Genomic DNA, 25,814 nt, shown 5'->3' with positions numbered 1-25,814 from the left:
AATTGAGTCAGTTAGGGGAGTCAAATAATAGGGGAGTCAAATAATACATACTAAATTATCAAATATTTAAAAATTTTAAAATTTTAAAATTAAAATACAAATTTGCATATTATTTTCAAGCTCTGGATAAAGTGGAATGAAGGAATATGAGTTGTTTATCTTCCAGATAAGGCTGTGTTGTTGTTGTTGTACTACATTTTTCTAATATGACGTGAGACATTGTCAAGTTGACTCAAACAAGTTTTGAGTGAACTTGGCAAGTTGGGTTCAAATAATTTTTCAGGTTAAATCAATTTGCAATTTAATCAAGTCGAATTGAGTTGATCGAGTTTTAAAAACATATATTATATATTAATTGATTTCTATTTGATGGGGAAGACATTGAGTGAATTTCCATCTGTTAGATTTCTATGCTTCATAAAATGCACGATAATGAAGAAAATGTGTATGAAACTTTGGAACGTGCACTTAGGTGCTGTTTGTTAAACTGAAAAAAAATAAGTGTTGAATAGCATTAAGCGTTGAATTTAAGTGTTGAAAAAGTTGTTTGTTTAGATGCAGAATCATGTTTGCTACACATTGCTGGAATTGGTAAATTATCTTTTTTTACCTTTATAATCATATTATACATTTTTTGCATGTTTCAAATGCCTATTTCTTATTAAATACAATAAAATATATTATTTTTTATAAAATTAAAATACAATTCATTTTTAAATAATAAGTAATGCTCAAATTTTTAACTTATAAATAATAATTTTTATTTTTAAAAGTTCACAAATTTCAAATTGAAAATAATAATGTCATACAAGTCACCAAAATTTGAAATCAACATTGAAATAACTTAATTTGGGATGTATAATTTTCGATGGAAATGAAGGATGTGTAATTATAAAAGCACCCCACGAATTAATAAGGGCAACCCACACTATATCCAATTTTTTTTTCTTATATGGGTTAAAGTTTTTGGAATGAACCAATTTTTGGTGAGGATGATCTATATAGTCTAAAAATCATACTCACTAAAAATCAGCCCATTCCGAAACTTTTAACCATATCAAAACTAGTTTTCAAAAAAAAAAAAAAAAAAAATTTGATTTACGATTCTTGAACTTGTTTTGATGGGGATAGAAATTTCGGGATGGGCTGATTTTTGATGAGGATGATCTCCTCATTGTAGAGATCATCCTCACCAAAAATCAACTCATTCCAAGACTTTTAACCCATATAAGACAAAACAATTAGGCCATGGTGTGGGTTTATTAATTTCTGGGATACTTATATACTTATCTATAGGATATAAGACATAATATCCTTTTAAGTATAAGGGCATACTTATCCATGCCCAAAAAAACGAAGGGTATACTTGTCTATGCCAAAAAAAGCAAAGTGCTTACCGCTTCAACACTTTTTTTCAGCATCAAAATAGTGCTGAATTTTTCACTTATTTTCAGCAATAAGTGCTGAAAATATAGAGTAAACAAACGTGCTATTTTGACAAAAGTACTGAATTTTTTTTTCAACAATAAACACTGAAAAATAGAGCAAACAAACACCACCTTGATCAGTCTAATGGTTCCACCCTTCACATACCAAGCTTCCTTCCATCCAACGTAATTTTTTTTTACTTCCACACACGTGCCCCACGCGTGCCACACATGTGCACACTGAAGAAGGTTTAAGACTATCATCAACAATCTTTAATGAATTGTACAGATGAAGGAGTTGTTAGCAGAATCAGCAATGGTTGAAGATGAGATAGCTCGACTTCAAGGCGAAATAAGTCATTTGATGAAATTTTTTTATAGTGATTTGAGAAGAGAGGATGAAGGTATAGGTAATATAGGTGAAAGGGTAGATTCAAGTGAGTGAGTTGTATCTCTCTCTCTCTCTCTCCCTCCCTCAATGTATCTCAAATTCGTCTCTCAATTCAGTCTGATTCATTTTAGCCTGAAATTGATCCCTATTCAACAACAACAACAACAACAAATTCAATAAATAAATTAACAAAAGGGATCGAAGAGTACTTAGATGTTGTTCATCTTCTTCTTTAGCTAGGTTCCCATCTGGACACATAGGGGTACAATAGAATATGGTACATGGATGAGGGGAAGAGTCCGAGGAAGAAGTAGTATTACTGAACCATGACCAAGAAGGAGCCTCCTCCTGTGTTTCCTTCTCCCCCCATTAGAGGACCCAGTTGTATTCTACCTCTGAAATTGTATCTTGTAATCCATCTTTCCATCATCTGCCATCTCATCTTGATGTAGATTAATATCACTGCTTCCGGGTTCCTCCAATTTATCATAAGCATCCATCCACAGACAGTTGTGGGTGGGTGGGTGGGTAATGGTGCTCCTTCATCATGTCTTAATGCACATACTTTTTCATCAATGGAATGTTACTTGACACCGTTGATCAATTGGTTGATGCTCTGTGTCACAACCACGAGATTGTAGTTCTAATGCTTGCTTGCTCACAAAAATAAAATAATAATTCATGTATTTTTATTTATTTATTTATTTATTTATTTATTTATACCGTGTTTGATTCAAATCATGACTTGTAGACCTTGATCAGATCTTTATATCAATATGCCAGTGCCAGCTCTACATAAATTGGATAACATGCTTCTTGTGAGATTCATCAACTGTATCTCTTTGTCTAATTGTTTCCAATTGTAGGGAGGCCATCTAGTAATGGAACTGACTTGTACATCTGCAGGAAATACTAAATAGCTTTAACATCATGGAGTTCTGGTATGTGGAGACCTCTTCAACGCCAAGAGGAGAAATGGTGGCTACCTGTACCTCATGTCCCTCCTCGTGATCTCCATGAGAATTTGAAGAAGCAATTGCAGCACAAACGTGAATGTGCAAACCAAATCCTTAAAGCTGCGACCCTAGTTATAGGGTTTTTTTTTTAAACAGTCTTTAGCTACGGTCATGCCCGTCGCTATAACTAGTTTTGAAAAAAAAAAAATTGAATTTTCGCATGCCCCCTTATGTCTTGTTCAATATTTTGGAGATATAGCTGTATTTTTAAATTTATGACAAGCTCCCTCAGGGTTTAAAAGACATTTTGAATAAGGGATCGATTAGTTGCATATCACTTATAGCAATTGCACTCTAACCTTTAGAGAGAGAGAGAGAGAGCAATTTACACCCCATAAATGAATTTTACACTGATACCGAAGATAAGAATACATCATTAACACGAGTTTCTTGTAAATTTCACACCAAACCTATCATTAAAAGGAGCACGTGCAGATTATTACCATACTTGTAGATCATGAAGTTTTAAGAAATAAATCTAGAATTTATTTAACTTTGATCCCGTGGTTCCTAGCTCGAGTATTTTCACAAAGAAGTAAATCAGTGCAACCTTTTCGCTTTTGGAATGCAATCATAATAGTTGAGTGCATATGGATTTTTTTTAAAGTTATGAAGTGCAACAAATACAAAATGATGTGGATCCTTCAAATAATTTGACTATAATTTCTTTCACAACGTAATAAATTGCTCCCATCTCTACACTGTCGGATGCCTTGTAAATCTTGAGCTCATATATGTTCTATTTTTGATAGATTCTACTGCCACACAAACTTTTACTAAGAGCACCTCAATATGTGTGCTAATTGTTTGTTATATCATATGGATTGAGGTGCTCTTAGTAAAAGTTGGAGCGGCAATAAAATCTTTTTTATTGTTTTCTTGTGTTACTTTCATGATTACATTTGTTAGATGGGAGTAACAACGAACCCCAATAAAAGTCCACTTAGACTTGATTGTATTTTTGGCTCACCATATTAAGCAAGTCTTTTTATTTTACCAAAATACCCTCAGATTGACATACCCGCCTTTGAGAAGAAATTGGCCTTCAACGGTTCCACGACGCCACGACCTAATCTACATGGCCTCTGTTTGCCTTTTGAAGGGAGTTTTCGGGTATTTCACACGAAATTTTCAACTGTCCCTTGTTCTGGTTGTTGAAACTTGCACCCAAAAATTATCCCACCAAAAAAATACCAAATCCATTAAACTCTGCTAATTAGGACATTTTTCTAGGGATTCTTGTCTTTCAATCGAGATGGCAAATTCGATCGACGAGGGTTTGGAGTACTAGCTTCGATAGGAAGTGGGCGTTTGTGCCATGATCATCATTGTTCCTTCAATTGTAGCTGTGATTCTGATTTGTAGAGTAAAGAGAGCTCCTTTGAATTCCATTGATCTGTGGATTTCATGTTGGAGAGGACTCAATTCGATTTGGCTTCTTATTTATAGAGCTTTTGTGTTCGTTTTCATGTCTTGCTTGTTGTCTCTGATTTTCTCATTTGATGGTGGTTCAATCTTCTAGGAGGCTCTTCTCCTGAAATTAGAGATTTTTGCATTTTTTTTTTTTTTTCTGTTTCTTGCTAAGGAATGTGTTGGGATTTCTAGAAATTTTTATTTGGTTGGTTGTTTATGTTTAATTATGATATTTATATGATTGTGGAATGAGTTGGATTTGTAATGCAAACTGGTTTTCGATTGTGAATATTGGGAATCTCATTATTTTTTAATATCGATATTGTTGTGTAAATGTCTTGTATTGGGTTGGGTTTGGATAATTAAAAGAACCTAATGCCTTTTTCACTTAAATACAATATCCCAAGGTTTTTCATATTTTACAAAGTGGCTCAAAGACTTTTGATGCCCTTCATATTTTGACCATAGATTTTCTTCCGTAAATACAAAAAATTTCTCTGTCTTTTCATAGTTACCTCTTCTGATTCGATTGTTCTTCAGTAGAAAATAACAAACATCATTAATTCTTCTTAAAAATAATGTTTTAACAATATTTTTCAAAAATGTAAATGTGATGATGTTGTACGTCCATTTCGGTAATTCTCGGGTATTAATCGGAAGTCCTTTAACTTCACGTTTATTATGTATTAGAAAATCATGTTTCTAGGTACCGATTAGTACACTATAAAACAAAATTGGTTTTATAAATAATTTCTAGCCATTGTAGGAACCATTCAAAAATAATATAAACTAAGAAAAATGATAGAAATGGTTTGGACACATTCTGTGAAAGCTGATTGCAACTTCAGTTAGAAGCAATATACAAGAAGGTTATAAAATGTGAGAGGAAGCCCACAAGAATGTCAATTTAGATAATGAAAGAGGAACACTCTTAATAACGAAATACTGAGGCACCATTTTTGTTCAGGATCAGTGATATTCTGAAGCATGGAATAGATATAGTTGTAATTGTCTATAGCATTGACTAAACTTAAATTGATAGAGACACTGAGGACTTGAAGATCTGTTGTCTCCGTACGACAATCGAAACTCAAAATGTTGACACATAAATTGGGATCATCATTCTATGAACTGGTTAAGCTGGACCTTAGTAATCTTCATAGACACCCTTGCAAAGGATGGGTCGCAGTCACAGAAGAGAAACAATAGGGAAAAAGAAACAAGCATATACGAATTATGAAGAAGATAAGAGGCCATTCTTTGCTTTGTTATTGCTATGGAACTACACGAACATATATAAAAGTTTCGTTTACACTTGTTTTGATGGAAGTGTTTGGCAAGATAATTTCAAGATTACAAAGCGCTTTGAGATTTGAGAGGATTCTTTACCTGCAAAGTTTAACTTCACCCATTTATTGTTTGACTTAATACACAATTTCCCAAATATTACCTAGAAAAACACTATATCAATCCCTAAAACAATCTTACCAAACACTTTCACCATAGCAAGTACTATAGAAGAGTCTCTTATGTTATTTCCTTTACAGCTATATGATTTATTTAGAACTTAAATCATGACCATACTATAGATAATAAGATCCAATTGGACTTAACCCCTAATGGCAAAACGAGCCTTGATAAGCTCCTCATGTAGGGTAGGTAAAGTGTTTGAAACCTTACGAAGCAATGATTTCCTTTAGGCCACCCTCCAGCGTCCGGTTGACCATCAACTCAACCAGTTGCACGTAGAACTTTTCGAGGGGGCGGCGCGTGTGACTGTGGGATTAGTCTCACCCGAAGAGTAGCGATACCCATGATAATAAAAATAAAATAAAAAGAACAAGTGATCAGGGTCTAGAAAGTGATTTCTAGAGTACTTATTTCATAAACTTTACAGGAAAATTATACACTAAATCCCCTTATTAGACATAATACTTTGTTAGTCCATATTTATCATTTATTTTCATTAAATAATGTATATTGGAACTAATTATTGTTATTTTCGTGTCATAGGAAAAGATCGTAAATTTTCAAAAATAATTTAAAAAATTCGAAGAACTCACTACGATCAAGGATTCGGAAGAAGTCAATTCATCAAGACCCAAGTCCATTGGGCCCACGTTGACTACGACGCCCAGGCTAACTAGGATGGCAGGGTCATGTTGGTGAGTCAAGCCTCGAAATTTGTGCAAAAGATTGGCGGCTGAAGGTCATTCGTATTGAATTAGAGTTTTTGAATTATTGTAATTACGGAAGATTTCCAAACCCAAGAAACCCTAATCTGGTTTCTACAAATAGGAGACCAGACTACAGTTAGAGATATTTAGAATTTCAGGAGCTTTATTTTATTATTATTTTTTTAGTCTTTCTTTAAAAGAAAAAGTTATAATCAATGACACTTTGCCGATTTCAGAATTCAAGAGAAATAAAAAAGATTTTTTTTTCTTTCATCTCGATTCTCTCACTTTCATGTTCTCTTTAATTTATTTTTATTTTATTATTGTTGCGATGACTATCGGCTAAACTCTCCGTTAGATCGGTTGAAGAAGCCTGAGCAAGATTTTGTTAATTTATTTTTACTGTTCTCATGGTTATGCACTATTGCTTATTGTGAAATTTATTAATGACCAATTATCGATTGGAAAGTTGATTGTTCTAATTGTATTAATGGTTTATACTTTGATCTGTTTAAGATAAACTTTGCTTTGAAAAGAACCTTCAATATTTCTCTTATAATTTTGACTTAATCATTAATCACATTTTATTGGAATTCATTCGTAATGATCGATTGTATAAACTTGATATGTAAATGCAGAGATAGAGATTTAAGAGATGGACTTTGGGTAAGTCGAATTCGTTCCACAGGGACAATGAATATTCAAAAGTTCATTCGGATTAAAACCAAAACAGAGTTAAACAAAAACAGATTGGTATTAAAAACAAAACAAAGTTGTAGCAAAAACTAAAATGGAAATCAACTTGTAATTTGAAATCAAAACAGAAAATAAATATTGAAAATATAAGAAAAGAGGCTTAGAGAGATCAATTCAGTCTTTGCAAATCATCCATAATGCAAATTAATTTTAGAAATAACTCAATCCATGTAGCAAGTCATTGCTCATGGATCGGAAGGTGGAACAATTAAATCATTGAAAGTAACCAAAAGTTATTCATGAAAATCCTAATCTGATTCAGATTGCCTAAATTGTATTCCGATTCTTCACTGAGCATAGCCGTTCTTGAACTTATCTAAGTAATGGCTATCAAAGTTGAATCAGAAATATAAGCTAGATTACCTTAATCAGAAGAGAGTTTTCAAAATAATTAACATGTAAGCAAAGTAAAAAATTAAAACTACATTAGAGGAATGAATTTGCTCTAGCATTCTTGACCTCTCTAAGGAGAGTCTAGCCACTCATTGTAAGAATCATGGTTGCAACTAAAATAAAAGGAAGAAGATGATAGATGAAGAAAATGATGTAAAATAAAGCCGCACTTTCAATTCCTTCTTTGAATGATTCTCCAAAAGAGTTACAATAAGACTGATGGATGAAATTACTCTTGATGTTCTCACTACAATCAAGAGTTTTCTCAAAGAACAAAAAAAACTACAAAGAATTACAGAGAAATTGAGAAAATTAAAGATCAAGAGAGGCCCCTTCTTTGAAATCAACCCTCCAATTTATAACATTCGTAATCGAGCTATTGGGTCAACTTTTCGGATGATTCGCTTCGAAAGAACCATTCACTTACAACCACCGAAGTATCTGGAACATCCTGTACAAATCTCGAGGCAAAATTCCTTGAGATCACCGTGGAGCACTAAGGCCCTACCGCGGCGTGGTGATGTGGCAAGTTTTGTTGCTCATTTTCAGTCACTTTTCTCCTTTTTGCACACACATTGTAACCGACTTTGTTAATCGTTTAGTAACTTCCACATGCACATTTATCTACAATTAGCCCATTAGCTCTATTAATTTAGATAAATAATTTAATTTTACAATTATTTATGGGAATTAACATTTAGAATGTGGTAGAATCCGAAAAATTACGGTCCCAAAATCAAATTATTGGGACCTTATCACGTAATATAACTGATCGATCTTCCGATCCACAAACATTAATTTTGTTTAGTGGATCGAGATAAATAGAGGATATCTAAAATTGTTAACATGACTTGCAATGGTGGATCTGACCGATCTACACCTCTTCATAGTATTTTAAATCTTTTCTTTTAGTGTTTTGTTTTATATAATTTAGTCTCGAAAATTATTTTTAATAGATTACGTAAATTTGAATTGGGTTTGAAATAAAAAAGAATACCGGATCAACGTTGTCTTTATAGATTGATCCTTGCTTGCCAAGGTCTTTATTTTGTTCTTTATTTTATCATAATCTACATCGAACAACAAGATCCAATTGAACTTTTTTTCAAATAAAGGCCATACTAGATGTCAAAGTTGGGTAAAAATAAATCCACTCATCGTATAAAAACAGCACACCGAGATGTGAAAATCCATTATAACTTATAGCCAAGCACCTATTCCATTTATTTGCATCTTGCACATAAATGGAAATTTTTTTGTGGATTAGGTATAGTTTTTTTTAAGAGATATCTAAGAAATCTCTAGAAAATCTGTGATTTAAGTCAAATAATAACACACCAAGATATGAAATTCTATTATAATTTATAGCCAACAACTATTACATTTTATTCGCATATCTCACATAAATGGATATTATTTTGTGGATTAATACAGTTTTTTATCTTGGAAATCTGTGATTTAAGTCAAATAATAAATGGTGAAGCTAAACTTGGCATGTATAGAATGAGAATCCCCTCTGCAAAGATCTTCGTAATCTCGAAAAAATCTCACCAAATATTTCCATCATAACAATTGTAAAAGAGTATCTTATATATGTGTTTGTATAGTTTATGAAAACAACAAAGCAAAGAATGGCCTCTTATCTCCTTCGTAGTTCTCACATACTCGTTTCTTTTACTCTGTTGTTTGTTTTCTTTGACCCATCCTTTGCAAAGGTGTCTGTGAAGATTACGAAGGTCTTGCTTAAGCAGCTTTGCTCTACAACCGACGATCCCAATTTATGTGTCAACATTTTGAGTTCCGATCCTCGTACGGATACAGCAGATCTTCAAGGCCTCCTAAGTGTCTCTATCAATTTAGGATTGGCCACTGCTACAGAAAATAATAATTATATCTCTTCCGTGCTTCCGAACACCACAAACCCTGAACAAAAGAGGCGCCTCGGAATTTGTTCCAATGATTACAATATTATTGTAGTACTTCTCAACACTGCTGCAGACCGCTTTACTAAGCATGATTACGATGCAGTAGAATCTAGCGCCGGAGGTGCTGGAAATGCCGTCATTCGTTGTTTGAATTTGTTAAAAGCGCCACCTCCTATTGAAACCACATTAACTCAGAAGAGTCGGGTTGTGGATGTTCTTACTGATCTCATGATTACTGTTTCATCTCAACTTGCTTCTTGAGACCCAAATAAAACTGTAATGTAATTTTAATTGGTGTCTATGTAATAAAATAAAGAAAAAATAATATGTGGTATGCTTTTATGATCTAGATCAGTACTGTGAACTCCGTGTCTCACTAACCTCAGGGGTCCTTGAAAATTTTCAATTTGGTCGGACCCCAATTCAATTTGTTGGAACTATTTTCATTGGTATTATTAAGTTGGATTATCGATGCAGCATCAAAAATTTGGTCCTCAAGAGAATAAAATTTGAACCTATAACAAAGTTTACCATCAAAGGACCAAATTTTCGCTACTGTGTTGTCGGTTCTTCTAATGCAACCATCAAGGGTCAATACAAACCTATTCTTCTGCATGTTATAGTTCTGATATCAAGGAAAACGGTAAGATCAAGAACAGCCACCAATACCTCATATATGGATTTTGTTGAAGGTGGATACGCTTTAACCTACTACTATCCTCTTTAGGATTTCATGTAGAGCACGAGCCTTCCTTCTATCTAAAATTTAAGATACACAATTTCTTGCAATGCCTCTAGAAAATTTACTAGTCTTATTTTGTTGAGTTGCATCATCAAATGATTGTTTTGATTCGGGTGAGAATCTCTAAGAAAAAGTACAACTAGTTTGTGTAAAATCATTGGTATTAATCTCATTATTGTTAGAATTTAGAACGGTTAGATATCCAAATTAGTTGGACAAGTGGATAGTGTTGGGGTGATACCCGTGAAAAAAAAATTGTATAATATAAAATAATAATAAATAAATAAAGGTAAAAAAATTCTTGAAATTGAGGAGCAAATTTGTGAGTTGTTCTCTTGTGAGCAACTCATGTAATTACTTACATTAGAGTATTGATGCTACAGTCAAGATAAGATGCATGAGACTAATGTATTACAATTGCTCTGTGGGACCTTTCACTTCTGTTTAAAAGAAATTTCGAACCACTATTGAATGAGTAAAACTCCTAAAATCTCACTGTCAGACATATACATAAGAAAAATTACATACATTCTTGACATAACATTAAATTAATGAGCTTTGGAGTCCTAGAAGCTTTGTTGCATCCTCAAAACTACTGCATGTTTGCCAGCTCTAATCACCATTGGAGTTATCCCTTACTTTTTGGAAAACTTTCATATTATGTCAGTAATCATGCTAAAAATCTGTAAATTTATATAATTTGTTTATATTAATAATTAAAAAGAAGAAAAAAAAAATCATCAGCCTAAGCATGATCAAGGTTGCCTGAATTTCCTCAGCTGACAGTGCAGGACATATGTCACAGAGACTACAAAAAAAAAAAAACAGCAACAATGATCCATTAGAGAGGACCACCACCAATGTTTATGTTTAAGTCTATAAATAAAAGTAAAAAATGTCTCACCAAGTCTGCCAAGTAAGGTACTCCAGTTGCTGACAATCAATCATCCTTATTGATAAAAGCTCATACTATGTACATCTTTGCTTCAGATATACTTAATATTCTAAATACTTCCGATGGAATACGGTTTATTGTAATTGCTCCTGGCCTAGAGTTGTTAAATTCCCCGTAAGTAATTGTATTTGCTGCTATAGTTCCATTATAAGGAACCCACCCATGAAGGACTGCATTATAACAATGGTACAGTGAACTCCTAAGGGTGAACCCAAGTATGTAGTACCTAACGATTGAAGGGAATCCGGGGCAGCATCTATTATGCAGTAATGGAATATAAATCCGGTACCCTTCTTAAGTTTTTTTTCCTCCTTGTGCGGTGATCACATTGCTGGTCTTGGAGAGGGGATTTCTCACATACACGTTGCAATTCTGGAACACTACCGTTGCATCTCCAAATATGAAATCGAGTGTCCCATATATTGTGCAATCCTTGAAGAATAGTTTCCCCCCAGCCAGACTCAAAGTGTACCGGTACCCACGAAAGATACACCAATAAAGCACAGACTGGTCAGAAAAACTAAGAAATGCCACGGCATTTTCTCTGTATGCTACAGCGGAGTTTTCCATAGTCAAATTTATAGCCATGAATCCATCTGCAAAGACCTCTGTAGAATAAACAAAAGAGACTTCTTATTAGAAAGATCAATATAGTTTGAAAAAATTATGTAAAAAACTCGTACTCTAGGTGAAACAGAAAAATATGCTTGACTTGGACATAAATAAACAAGGAAGATAATGGATATACAACTTAATTCCAAGGATTATTGATCACTCATTGTATACTAAGTTCTGTCCCACAATTTGATAGAAAATATTGCAATATGAACTAGTACTCAAATAATCTAATATATGACGCCTAGAGATTAAGCTCTCCTGACACAATAGTATATTCTTAAAGAAATAGAAAACTCAAATAAATATAAATCATTTTTCTAAATTGAATATAAAAAATAATTCTGAATGTACATGTACATGAGTAGCCTCGTACCTTACATCCATCACTTAGATCAAATATTAAGATTTTACAACATTTATAAAAATAATTGGTTATTAATTTTCACTCAACTTCCTCTTTTTAAGTTCCGTGTTAGATCATTAAAATTTTGGTTTGTGTGACTAATTATGCTCCATATCTGTAAATATTTAGTGGAAATTAATTTTTTTTTGTTTTTAAAAAGGCTCTGCTTCCAGAATCTCACTTTCTAAATGATTTTTTTTTTTTTTTTTGGCAAAGTGAGAATTTAGAACACACACTACGCTTCTATGGACAAGTCATCAAGGTGCCAAATTCTGAAATAGATAACCCCTATAGTGATTCTCAGAAGGCATGTCCAATGTTTCAGAAATTATTAGACAAGACCACAGTAATGTTAAGAAAAGTTTTTAATCATCTTAATTTGAATAATATGTACTAATAACCATTATGTTGAAATATACCAGCAAAATAAACAAGGTGAAATACATAAAGACAGGAACTTACTGACTGTTGCATTATCTACATCAGATGTGATCACTGTCTTGTTCATTCCTTCTCCCATAAAAACAATATTGTTTTTAGTTTGAGTGATAAGGTCCCAATAATCTCACTTTGGGACCGTAATTTCACCGAGATTACCATCGTATAAATACTAGTTCCTTTAAAATAATAATAATTTTATTTTAATCCCAAATTAATGTGGCTAACAATAGTTTGTTACTAATTTCAAGTGAAAAGGGCTCATTCGGAAATCAACAAAGGAAATAATAATTACTGTTACAACATGCGAGCAAAAAGGAAGTATCCGGCAAAATCTCGAGGATTTTGGGCGCCACGTCACCGCGCCGCGTCTAGCCATGACCGCGCCCCGGTCATTTCGAGGAATTGACCCTCGAGATTTTTACAGAAGCTTCGGTGGTTGTAACTGATTGGATCATTCGAATCGAATTATCCGTCAAATCACTCCGATTACCCGAATACGAACATTATAAATTGGGAGGTTGATTTCAAAGGAAAGGGCTCTTCTCCTCTTCTCTTCTTCCATAATTTTTTATTTTTCTTCTTTTAATTCTCTGTAATTTTTCCTTTGGGTGAGCTTTTGAGTGTAGTGAGAACATCAAGAGTAAGCCATTGGCTCTATTGTAACTCTTTTGAGAGATTATCAAGAAAGGAATCAAGCTGCATTTCTATTTTACCTTTTCTTTCCATCTATCTTCTTGCTTTTAGTATTGTTGCAATTATGAATCTTGCAATGAGTGGCTAGAATCTCTTTAGAGAGTTCAATAATGCCAGAGCAAATCCATCCATTTAATGTAGTTTCAAATTCATTATTCTTGCTTATCTTGTTAAACATTCTGTAAACTCTTCTTTGATTAGATCCCTTAGCTTATATTTCTGATTCAACTTTGATAGCCATTACTTAGATAAGTTCAAGAATGGCTATATTCTGTGAAGAATCGGAATATAGATTAAGCAATCTCAATCAGATTAGGATTTACATGAATAACTTTTAGTTACTTTCGTTGATTAAACGGCTCCACTTTCCGATCCATGAGCAATGACTTGCTACATGGATTAAGTTAGATTCAGAATTAATCTGCATTGTGGATGGTTTGCAAAGGCTACATTGAACTCTCTAATCCCTCTCTCTTAGAATTTCAATCTTTATTTTCTGTTTAAATTTCAATTTAGTTTCTACTACAACTCTGTTTTGTTTTTAAAATTAATCTGTTTTTGTTTCTAAATTCTGTTTTGGCCTTTTTATTCGAATGAGATCTTGAATCCAAACTGTCCCTGTGGAACGAATTCGACTTACCCAAAGTCCATTTCTTAATCTTAATCTCTGCATCTCTAGAGCAAGTTTTACAATCGATCAAAGTTTGAGCAATCACCACGTTTTCTCTATAGATGCCTGACTTAATGAAGATGCAATGTTTCTTATTGCTGTTGTTTGGTGCGGCAGCTACAGCACTAGACACCGACGTGAAGTTGCCACTGCCATCAAGTGCTACAATTGAATCCGGCTTGCACTCGAACTGGTGCTTGCCATGGTACTTGGGTCGCATGAAATTGTACACATACAAATAACCAAAAAACAGAATGAGGATGAACATTAACAACCTCGGCATTCTGTCCATTGTGCACACACATAGTTCCTCAAAACTAGAAGTAGGATTTGGTTGATTTGCCTCAATATTCACGGCATTTAGTGGTGCTTGAACCGGGTTTGATGCTTTTGGTTGTGTTTGAATTGGATTTGATGCTTCTGGTTGTGCTGCTGATGAAGAAGGTATGTCAGCCATTGTTATTTACTTGAGCTACGTATCAGTATAATTACTTTAATCTTGGCATAGCACTGGCCATTTGCCATAATGGTAATTTATAGTAATCTACAAATATTCTTTATGAGCTGTAAGCCCATGGGATTGAGTGGTGGGGAGGATGATGAATCTCTATATATGTAAACCTGGCATACTGACTAACAAATGGGACAGTTTTTCAAAGCAACCATCCCAAGTGCAATCCCCCTCGTTGTAAAATTTATTTTGAGATTGAAATTTTACACAAATAAAGTCCATGCACTTTCATCTGAAACACATAAATGGTAAACAAACACTATAGTCTTCAAACCCTCATTACCACAATGACAATGACCTTTAGGTGGACCGGACCACCAAATACTTATTTATAGGGGTGCAACTTGGTTCGGGTTGGGTCGGTTTCAAGCCAAATCCGAACCGAACCGACCAATGTCGATTCTATTAAATTGAAATCAGAACCGAACCGAATTGGTGTAGAACTGAACTGAACCGAACTTATTTCGGTTTGGTTTGGTTCGGTTCAATTTCATGAGTTGCCAAAAACATTTCATCAATAATTAAGAAAAAAAAAACATTTTAAAATAAATCTTCTACAAACCATCCTACATGCCATTCTACAGGCCATGCTACAGTTACGGATACACAGTATCTGCCAATCATCATGGACTTTCAATTAATCAATTTTTAATGATTTTAAAAACTAAAACAAACAAACAAACCCTAAAGAAGACTAACCTGTACTCCTTGCATCGATCGAAGGAATCACCAGCCTGAAACCGTCTTCCATGATTCCTCCATGGCTGCCGGACGAGAAAACATTTCCAATCAGATCCACTTTCGTCACCACCGATACTTCCTCTCGAACCGACCGATACTTCCATGATTCCTCCACGACTGCCCAACCTTTTGTTTTGTTTTGTTCGTTTGGGAGAGAGAGAGAAAGGGATGATCGCCGATCGTCGACCGTCAGATTTGAACCCGTAGTCGCAGGTAAGCTGCAACACCTCGCAAAGTCGCACAAAATTTCGCGCGAGAGAGAGAGAGAGGGAGGGAGGAACAAAAGTTGTTTGTTTGTTTGCAGAATTATGTTTGTTACACATTGTTGAAATTGATAAATTATCTTTTTTACCCTTATAATCATATTATACATTTTTTGCATGTTTCAAATGCCTATTTCTTATTAAATACTGTAAAATATATTATTTTTTATAAAATTAAAATACAATTCATTTTTAAATAATAAGTAATACTCAAATTTTCAATTTATAAATAATAATTTTTATTTTTAAAAGCTCACAAATTTCAAATTAAAAACAATAATGTCATACAAGTCACCAAAATTTGAAATCAACATTGAAAGAGCTTAATTTGGGATGAATAATTTTCGATGAAAATAAAGGCTGTGTAATTATAAAAGCACCCCACGAATTAATAAGGGCAACCCACACTATAGCCAATTTCTTCTTATTGGAATGATCAATAAAATATGAAAGTTAGTTCTCTAGAAAAATCATACTCTTTAGTGAAACAAAAATATCTGCTTCACTTGAACATAAATAAATGATGAAGATAGTGGATATACAACTTAATTTCAAGGATTATTGATCACTTATTGTATACGAAGTTTTGTCATGCAATTGGATAGAAGATATTGCAATATAAAATAATATTTCAAATAATCTGATACATGTTTCCTAGAGATTAATCTCTCCTGACACGGTAGAATATCGTTAAAGATGTAGAAAATCAAAGAAATATGTATCATTTTTATTCATTTCTCTTGTCTTTCTCTTTAATCAAGTAAGCCAGGTGATGGTTACTTGGTGAGGAAGATGAAGAGAATAGAAGGGATAGAAAGTTTTAGTAAGGTTTGTTCCTAATTTGGAATTTTTTTTGTTGATATTTTTAATTGGTTGTGTGGTGGGCAAACCCTTTTCAAAGGTGTGTGTTCAGCTTCGGCAAATTAAGTGCATGAGAAAATCTTTTTCCCAGCAAAAATGCTTCCTTGGACACATCAAACATCTTCAAATCTCGATTTTCCATAGTATTTGCCAGGCAATCAAACACGCCCTTATTGTATGTGAAATTCTTCCACGCAATTGGATAGAAGATATTGATCGGTTGTAAATCTTGCTAAATAAATGCAGAGATTAAGATGTGAACTAAGACTTTGGGCAAGTCGAATTCGTTCCACAGGGACAATGAAGATTCAAAGATTCATTCGGTTAGAAAGGCCAAAATAGAATTAGAAATAGATTGGTTTTAAAACAGAATTGATTTGTTGCACAATTGAAATGAAAATTACTTGCAATTGAAATTAAAAACAGAAAATAAAGATTGAAGATATAAGAAAAAGAGATTAGAGATTAGAGAAGTCAAGTAAGCTTTTGCAATGAATCCATAATGTAGATAAATTCTGAATATAACTCAATCCATGGAGCAAGTCATTGCTCATGGATCAGACGGTAAAACAATTAAATCCTTAAGAGTAATCAAAAGATATTCATGAAAACACTAGTATGATTGAGATTGCCCAACTTATCTTCTGATTTTTCACAGAGCATAGTCATTCTTGAACTTATCTAAGTAATGGCTATCTAAGTTGGATCATAATTATAGGCTGGATTACCTTAATCAGAAGAGAGTTTTCAGAATTAAAACATGTAAGCAAAACAAGAATTTAAATCTACACTAGAGGGATTAATTTGCTATGGCTTCCTTAACTTCTCTAATGAGACTTTAGCCAATCATTGCAAGTATTGTAATTGCAGAAAAATAACAAAATAAAGGAGAAGATAGGTGAAGAAGAAGATGCACTTTAATCATTCTTTAATAACTCCCAAAAGAACTATAGAAAATATTAATGGATCACTCTTAATGTTCTCACTTCACTCAAGAACTCTCACAAAAGAAGAATTACAGAGAATTAAAGAAAGAAAAATAAAAAATTATGGAAGAAGAGCCTAAGAGGGACCCAAGAGGGGACCTCTTCTTTGAAATCAACTCTCAAATTTATAATGTTCGTATTCGGGTAATCGGGGTGATTTGGCGGATAATTCGATTCAAATGACCCAATCAGTTACAACCACCGAAGCTTCTATAAAAATCTCGAGGACAAATTCCTCGAAATGACCGCGGCGCGGTTTTGGCTAGCCGCGGCGCGGTGACGTGGCGCCCAAAATCCTCGAGATTTTGCCGGATGCTTCCTTTTTGCTCGCATGTTGTAACAGTAATTGTTACACCTTTTGTTGGTTTCCGAATATACCCTTTTCACCTGAAATTAGTACAAACTATTGTTAGTCACATTAATTTGGGATTTAATATAATTTATTATTATTTTAAGGGAACTAGTGCTAAAACTTTGATAATCTTGATGAAATTAAGGTCCCAAAATGAGATTATTGGGACCTTATCAGATATTGCAATATAAACTAATATTTCAAATAATCTGATACATGTTGCCCAGAGATTAATCTCTCCTGAGTCCTGACACAGTACTATATATCGTTAAAGAAGTAGAAAACTCAAAAACAAATATCTATCATTTTCATTTATTGTATTACAGATTTCTCAATGTACGTATACATGTAAATGAGTAGTCTCTTGCTTACTTGAAATCAAAGTATATGCATCCAGTACTTACTGCAAAGATTAAGATTTTTCCTAAGATTACCAGTGTGTATCAGATTTTTGATTGGGTTGAACATTCTTTATATGTCAAGTTTGTTTGTTTTTAAATAATGGAGTGTTTCTGTACTATCTTCTGTTGTCTTTCTCTTTAATTTCAAGTAAGCAAGAATATTTATTGAAGATAGAAAGAATGAAAAATATGCCCAATAAAAAAAAACTATAAAAATGCAGCAATTTACATTCTAAAAGGATGAAAACCTAGGAAAGACCCATATTTGGATATAGTGAGGATAAGCTAGAAAATGGATCCCCTGAGGTGATGACAACAGATATACAAAAAAAAAAATGGTTGTTAATTTTCACTCAACTTCATCTTTGTGAGTTCAATGGTTGATTTATAAAGTTTTGGTATGTAAGACTATTATGCTCATATCTGTAAATATCTGGTGGTAATAAAAAAAAAAGAAAAAAGGCTAAGTTTAAACACAATGTTCCTAAAATCATTTAGAGGCTAAAAGTTACATAATGTGTTCAATGTTTCTGAGTTATTAGACAAACCTCCTAAGACCACAGTAATGTTAGAAAAGTGTTCATCATCTTCATCTGTTAAGCCCCACATTTCTGCATATAATTTGTACTAATGTGCTATACATATTGAAATACGCCAGAAAATTAAACAAGATGAGACACATAAAGGCAGTAACTCACTAACTGTTGCAGTATCTCCTTTAAGGCCTGAGCGGTCAGATGTGATCACTGTCCCATTCATTCCTTCTCCCACAAAAACAATGTTTTTCTTTGTTGGACCAACCTCTACGTTGTCTATGTAGATGCCCGACTTGATGAAGATACAATATTTTTTCTTGCTGTTGTTTGGTGCAGCAGCCACAGCATCAGATTTAGAGGTAAAGTTACCGCTGCCATCAAGTGCAACAATAGCATTGGGCTTGCACTCGAACTTGTGCTTGTCGTGGTGCATGTTATGCACGACTTTGTACACAATAAAATAACCAAACAACAAAATGAGCATTAGTTTAAACAACCTTGGTATTCTATCTAACATCCGCAACTGCAATGCCTCAAGAATAGCATGAGGAGTCAGTCGGCGGTTTGCCTCAATATTCATGGCATTTGGTGGTGCTTGACCTTGGTTCGATGCTTCTGCAGGTTGTGTTGTTGATGAAGAAGGTATCTCAGCCATTTCTTTACTTCTGCTTCACCTGCATTTAAATTCTCATCATCTATAATCAGTCTATTGATGTGTTGCAGTTTATAGATGAAATCACAGTGAAACTAATCATTATCATATTTTAAAAATTATTGCAAGGTTAAAAGCAATAAGAAGAATTATTTTGACCCTTTTTTTATGCTAAGCAATGAAATTCCCAGAATTATTATTATAGGTATTAGTGATGTTAATGATGGTGATGCATGATGTGCAAATATAGCTAAAAGATCAATTGAACTCATCTTTCTGTGGTGTGGCATCAGAGTAGCATGAAAGGATGAAAAAAATTACTTTATAAAATTAGCCCGTTTCAAAAGATAAAAAATAAGATGATTAATATGGTAAAATAATTAATTATGCATGGATCTTACAAGTTTCTAACCTCCTGATTTATGAATCTCACCGGATCGTATTTATTCATTTTTTGCTGGAAAATAAATGATCGTCTTAAAGTAGCTATTTTCATATACAATATCCCTGTATTTTAAGAGCAATGCTCTATCATGCTTTTGACATAAAATTATCAGTCATGTCTTTTAGAAGATTAAGAGGGCAACAGTAAAAAACTAGCATGTAATCCTCTACTAAATTACTATTACTATCACTGCTACTACCATCAACCTTACATACCCAACGGACAGAGAAGTGGGAAAATGGCATTCCACTTTACCTTTCAGAGAACAAAAACTCAAGCTGTTTTCTTAGAATTAAGAATGAAAGAAAGACCGAATATTTAATAGGGTGACAATGTACCTTAAAAAGAATGCAAGAAAGATGTTTGGGTCATGAATAGATTATATAATTTACAAAACTGTGTTAGAAAACAGAAACAACAGTTAAATCATTAATCTGTATGCCTGTGGCTCCTTTTCCTTTGTTTTTTTTTTTTTTTTTTGAACTTCTTTCAGAAAATCGCTTCAACTACTGCTAAGTGCTAACCATATAAAAACTGTATCAATACTATGGTGGTTCGTAAACCACCTTCACCTTCTAATTACTAACCAATAATCTTACTTACCTATGAAAAAAGTTCAGAAACGATGTGATGAATAAGGTTGAAGAGAGGAGATGGTATCTCTACTGTTTCAGGAAATAAAAAAAGACTGAGTGGGGATTCAAAGATTTATAGAAAAATGGTTTTTATATAAGAGTTGAAGGAACTCTGAAGAGAGGACTGGAGATGGGAAACTTGTGAGTATGAAAGACAGAAAGAGAGAGAATTAAGCTAATGTGGGAGAGATTATAAGAATGCTTGAAACTACCTTATGGAGTTGCATGGCAAGCCATCCACCCCTCCATATTTATAATAGTCCATAGGTCTGTAGTGATGATAAATCCAGGTAATGAATGATTCTTCCAAACATGCGCTGTTTTCTTTCCCCATCAAAAAAGAGCAGAGAAAAGAGCTACATATCATTATCATTAGCTTAATCTTGCTATATCACTAGAAACCCATTGAAACAGCTGATTGGTTTATTTGGTTTTCGTTTGATTTAATTATTGTTCTCAAATTGGGTGTTTGAGTCATAGTTTCAAAACTTGTTGAGCCGTCCCAAAAGACTTAGTAAGGCTTCTAGAGCATCACAAGTGTATTCCACTAATCTAGAACTTTCCAAAAATATATAGTTCACACAAAAGTTTATGCACTTTAAAAGAATACTTATATGGTTGTAAATGGTGAGCAAAGGCACTAAATTCTTCACACTAAACACTTCATTACCACAGACAATTGAAAGGTGTTTGGTGTCTAATCATGAATGAGCAATGACTTTTAGGTGGGCAAACAAACAACATAGGTAATACTTACTGATTTAAGTATTCACCATGCAATTGATAGATGCCTTCTTGAGGAAAGACATCTAGAGAAAATATTTTCTTTTTCCCTATAGGATTGCTTTCTGGCAAAAAAATTCTCTTTTTCTCTTGTTTGCACTTCCATCCCAGTCATCTTCACCTGATGTGTGAAAAAAATTCTTGAAGCAGACCCATCAATAACACATTAATGTTTGATCCATGTAATAGTAGGAATAAGTCTAGAAATTATAGGGCCACCAATATAAGAGGCGTTGATCAATTGCAAGGTGGATACTTAGATTATTACTGTTACCGCATATAGTTAGTGCCGACCAGAAAAAAGTCATTGTCTGTGCATATTTATGTATCAGGCTTTGTTTTAAAGAAGTGGTGAGGTACGAATACCCTACTTAGAAGTCTTCAAGTGTATCTGCTCACCACAACTAATTAGCATGCATGGACATTTTAGGACAAAAATTAAATTTTTTTTTGAGAAGGTATTGAACTTGAGTGCATGGATGTTCTTATTGATCTCATGATTACTATTTCATCTCAACTTGCTTCTTGAAACCCAAAAAAAAATGTAATGTAATTTTAATTGGTGACTATATAATAAAATGAAGAAAAAATAATCTGTGGTATGCTTTTATGATCTAGATTAGTACTGTGAACTGTATGTCTCACTAACCTCGGGGCTCTTTGAAAATTTTCAAATTGGTCAGACCCCAATTTAATTTGTTGTAACAATTTACATTGGTTTTATTAAGTTGGATCTCCTCAAGATAATAAAATTTGAACCTATGACAAAGTTTAGCATCAAAGGACCAAATTTCCGTTACTCTGTTGTCGGTTCTTCTAACGCAACCATCAAGAGTCAATATAAACCTATTCTTCTGCATGTTATAGTTATGATATCAAGGAACGGTAAGATCAAGAACAGCAACAAATACCACATATATGGATTTTGTTGAAGGTCGATACGCTTTAACGTACTACCATCCTCTTTAGGATTTCATGTAGAGCACGAGCCTTCCTTCTCTCTAAAATTTAAGATACACATTTTCTTGCAGTGCCTTTAGAAAATTTACTAGTGTTATTTTGTTGAGTTGCATCATCAAATGTTTGTTTTGATTCGGGTGAAAATCTCTATGAAAAAGTACAACTAGTTTGTGTAAAATTACTGGTATTAATCTCATTATTGTTAGAATTTAGAACAGTTAGATATCCAAATTAGTCGGACAAATGGATAGTGTTGGGGTGATACCAGAGAAAGTGAAATTGTATTTTATATATATATATATATATATATATAGGGTCGCGTTCCTGCGACCCTCATTACGACCCCCTTTGCGACACACCGTTTTTGTCTTATATGGGCAAAAATGTTTGGAATTGGCTGATTTTTTGTGAGGATGATCTCTATGGTGAGGAGATCATCCTGGAAAAATTCATCCCATTCCAAAACTTCTAGACTGTCCGATTTTTGTTAAAAAATTACAGACCGTCCAATTTTTGTAAATCAATTTTGATGGGGTTAGAAGTTTTGGAATGGGATGATTTTTTGCCAGGATGATCCCCTCATCACAGAGATCATCCTCACAAAAAATCAGCCCATTCCAAACATTTTTGCCCATATAAGACAAACGGTGAGTCGCAAAGGGGGTCGTAATGGGGGTCGTAATAACGCTGTCCATATATATATATATATATAAAAATAAAAGGTAAAAGAATTCTTGAAATTTTTGGAACAAATTTGTGGGTTATTCCCTTGTGAGCAACTCACATGATTACTTACAATAGAGTATTGATGTTACAGTCAAGATAAGATGCATGAGACTAATGTATTACAATTGTTCTGTGGGACCTTTCACTTCTGTCTACAAGAAATTCCTAACAAATATTGAATGAGTATAACTCCTAAAATCTCACTGTCAGACATATACATAAGAAAAGCATTACATACATCTTTGACAGAAAATTAACTTAATGAGGTTTGGAGTCCTTGAAGCTTTGTTGCATCTTCAAAACCACTGCATGTTTGCAAGCTCTAATCACCATAGGAGTTATCCCTTCTTTTTTGGAAAACTTTCATATTATGTCAGTAATTAAACTAAAAATCTGTAAATTTCTATAATTTGTTTATATTAATAATTAAAAAGAAAAAAAAAATCATCACCCTAAGCAAGAGCAAGGTTGCCTGAATTTCCTTAGTTGGCAGTGCAGGACATATGTCACCGTGACTACAAAAAAAAAAAAAAAAAAAAACAGCAACAATGATCCATTAGAGAGGACCAACACCAATGTTTATGTTTAAGTCTAGAAACAAAAGTAAAAAATGTCTCACCAAGCCTGCCAAGTAAGGTACTCCAATCGCTGACAACCAGTCATCCTTATTGATAAAACTCCTACTGTGTACATCTTTGCTTCATATTTACTTAATATTCTAAATTCTTCCGATGGAATACGGTTTATTGTAATTGCTCCTGGCCTAGAATTGTTAAATTCCCACTAAGTAATTGTATTTGTTGCTATAATTGTAATTGCTTATAATGGAATTATAGCAACAAATTAAATTACTTAGTGGAAATTTAACAACTCTAGGCCAGGAGCAATTACAATAAACCGTATTCCATCGGAAGAATTTAGAATATTAAGTAAATATGAAGCAAAGATGTACACAGTAGGAGCTTTTATCAATAAGGCTGACTGGTTGTCAGCGACTGGAGTATCTTACTTAGCAGGCTTGGTGAGACATTTTTTACTTTTATTTCTAGACTTAAACATAAACATTGGTGTTGGTCCTCTCAAATGGATCATTATAACAATGGTACAGTGAACTCCTAATGGTGAACCCAAGTATGTAGTACCTAACGATTGAAGGGAATCTGGGGCAATATCTATTATGCAGTGATGGAATATAAATCCGGTGACCGTCTTAAGTTTTATTCCTCCTTGTGCGGTGATCACATTGCTCTTCGTGGGGAGGGGATTTCTCACATACTGGTATGAAATCGAGCATCCCAAAGTGTACTGGTACCCACAAAAGATACACCAATAAAGCACAGACTGGTCAGATAAACAAAGAAATGCCACGGCATTTTCTCTGTATCCTCCAGCTGAGTTTTCCATAGTCAAATATATAGCCATGAATCCATTTGCAAAGACCTCTGTAGAAAAAAACAAAACATACTTCTTATTAGAAAGATCAATATAATTTTAAAAAATTATGTAAAAAACTCGTACTCTAGGTGAAACAGAAAAATATGTTTGTGTGCTAATTATGCTGCATATCTGTAAATATTTAGTGGAAATAAAATGAAATAAAAATAAAAATAAAAATAAAGGCTCTGCTTCCAGAATCTCACTTTCTAAATGATTTTTTTTTTTTTTTTGGCAAAGAGAGAATTTAGAACACACACTACGCTTCGATGGACAAGTCACCAAGGTGCCAAATTCTGAAATAGATAACCCCTATAGTGATTTTCAGAAGGCAAGAATGAAGGGATTTTGGTAACTAAATCGTAGGGACCGCTATTTATTGATTGTGTGTAGAAGTTTTGTGCTGCAATTGGATAGAAATGTCTTAAAATCATTTAAAGACTCAAAGTTACATTACATCTCCAATGATTCAGAAATTATTTGACAAGATCACAGTAATGTTAAGAAAAGTTTTTAATCATCTTAATCTGAATAATATGTACTAATAACCATTATGTTGAAATATACCAGCAAAATAAACAAGGTGAAATACATAAGGACAGGAACTTACTGACTGTAGCATTATCTACATCAGATGTGATCACTGTCTTGTTCATTCCTTCTCCCATAAAATCAATATTGTTTTTAGTTTGAGCAATCACCACGTTTTCTCCGTAGATGCCTGACTTAATGAAGATGCAATGTTTCTTATTGTTGTTGTTTGGTGCGGCAGCTACAGCACTAGACACTGACGTGAAGTTACCACTGCCATCAAGTGCTACAATTGAATCCGGCTTGCACTCGAACTGGTGCTTGCCGTGGAACTTGGGTCGCATGAAATTGTACACACGCAAATAACCAAAAAACTGAATGAGGATGACATTAACCACCTCGGTATTCTGCCTATTGTCCACAACCATAGTTGCGGTAGGATTTAGACGGTTTGCCTCAATATTCATGGCACTTGGAGGTTCTTGAACCGGGTTTGATGCTTCTGGTTGTGCTGCTGATGAAGAAGGTATGTCAGCCATTGTTCTTTACTTGAGCTACATATCACCAGCCATTAGCCATAGTGGCTAATTTATAGTAATTTGCAACTTTTCTTTATGAACTGGAAGCCCATTGAAATAATTGACTATGGCTAATTTATACTAATTTGCAACTTTTCTTTATGATTTGCAACTTTTCTATATGAGCTGGAAACCCATTGAAATAATTGACTATGGCTAATTTATAGTAATTTGCAACTTTTCTTTATGAGCTGGAAGCCCATTGAAATAATTGATTGGTTTATTGGTTTTGGTTTGATTTAATTTTTCTCAAATTGGGAATTTTGAGGCATCGTTTAAAACCCCTTGAGTCGACACCAAAACTTAGCCAAGTTGATTTCACATGATTTGGATTTTGAGGTGACTCAATCCTCAAACTTGATGGAACCAAATCAACTTGGCTATCTTAAAAGTGCACCT

The 25,814-nt window shown here is 33.7% G+C and overlaps 3 protein-coding genes across 3 annotated transcripts; 1 reads left to right on the top strand and 2 right to left on the bottom strand.

The window, feature by feature from the left end:
- The first annotated feature begins 9,204 nt into the window (after positions 1-9,204).
- LOC147383636 (pectinesterase inhibitor-like) lies at positions 9,205-9,759 on the top strand. Its single transcript, XM_086427315.1, has one exon. The coding sequence runs from the start codon at positions 9,205-9,207 to the stop codon at positions 9,757-9,759; it is 555 nt and encodes a 184-aa protein (XP_086283441.1).
- Positions 9,760-16,964: 7,205 nt separating this feature from the next.
- LOC147383635 (putative pectinesterase/pectinesterase inhibitor 22) lies at positions 16,965-21,604 on the bottom strand. The gene is made up of 2 exons (XM_086427336.1): positions 18,834-21,604; positions 16,965-17,769 (listed from the first exon to the last, which is right to left on the bottom strand). Exons 1-2 carry the CDS (start codon positions 19,324-19,326, stop codon positions 17,732-17,734), a joined length of 531 nt encoding a protein of 176 aa, XP_086283462.1. The 5' UTR covers positions 19,327-21,604; the 3' UTR covers positions 16,965-17,731.
- Positions 21,605-22,873: 1,269 nt separating this feature from the next.
- On the bottom strand, positions 22,874-25,445 carry LOC147383634 (putative pectinesterase 56). The gene is made up of 2 exons (XM_086429543.1): positions 24,917-25,445; positions 22,874-24,314 (listed from the first exon to the last, which is right to left on the bottom strand). Exons 1-2 carry the CDS (start codon positions 25,374-25,376, stop codon positions 23,878-23,880), a joined length of 897 nt encoding a protein of 298 aa, XP_086285669.1. The 5' UTR covers positions 25,377-25,445; the 3' UTR covers positions 22,874-23,877.
- Positions 25,446-25,814: the final 369 nt, after the last annotated feature.

The sequence above is a fragment of the Akebia trifoliata genome, chromosome 16 (assembly GCF_017979445.1).
Source record: "Akebia trifoliata isolate Shusen 1 chromosome 16, ASM1797944v1, whole genome shotgun sequence".
NCBI classification, from domain to species: Eukaryota; Viridiplantae; Streptophyta; class Magnoliopsida; order Ranunculales; family Lardizabalaceae; genus Akebia; species Akebia trifoliata.
This window is presented reverse-complemented; position numbering and strand designations above follow the sequence as displayed.

Bases quoted from the DNA above. Each gene is read 5' to 3' on its own strand.
- LOC147383636 (XM_086427315.1), top strand. From the start codon at position 9,205: ATGGCCTCTTATCTCCTTCGTAGTTCTCACATACTCGTTTCTTTTACT.
- LOC147383635 (XM_086427336.1), bottom strand. From the start codon at position 19,326: ATGGCTGAGATACCTTCTTCATCAACAACACAACCTGCAGAAGCATCG. The intron at 17,770-18,833 runs GTGAGTTACTGC...TACTAATTTCAG, and splicing joins AGGAGATACTGCAACAGTTA to GTGAAAAGGGTATATTCGGA.
- LOC147383634 (XM_086429543.1), bottom strand. From the start codon at position 25,376: ATGGCTGACATACCTTCTTCATCAGCAGCACAACCAGAAGCATCAAAC. The intron at 24,315-24,916 runs GTAAGTTCCTGT...TTTTTTCTACAG, and splicing joins TGTAGATAATGCTACAGTCA to AGGTCTTTGCAAATGGATTC.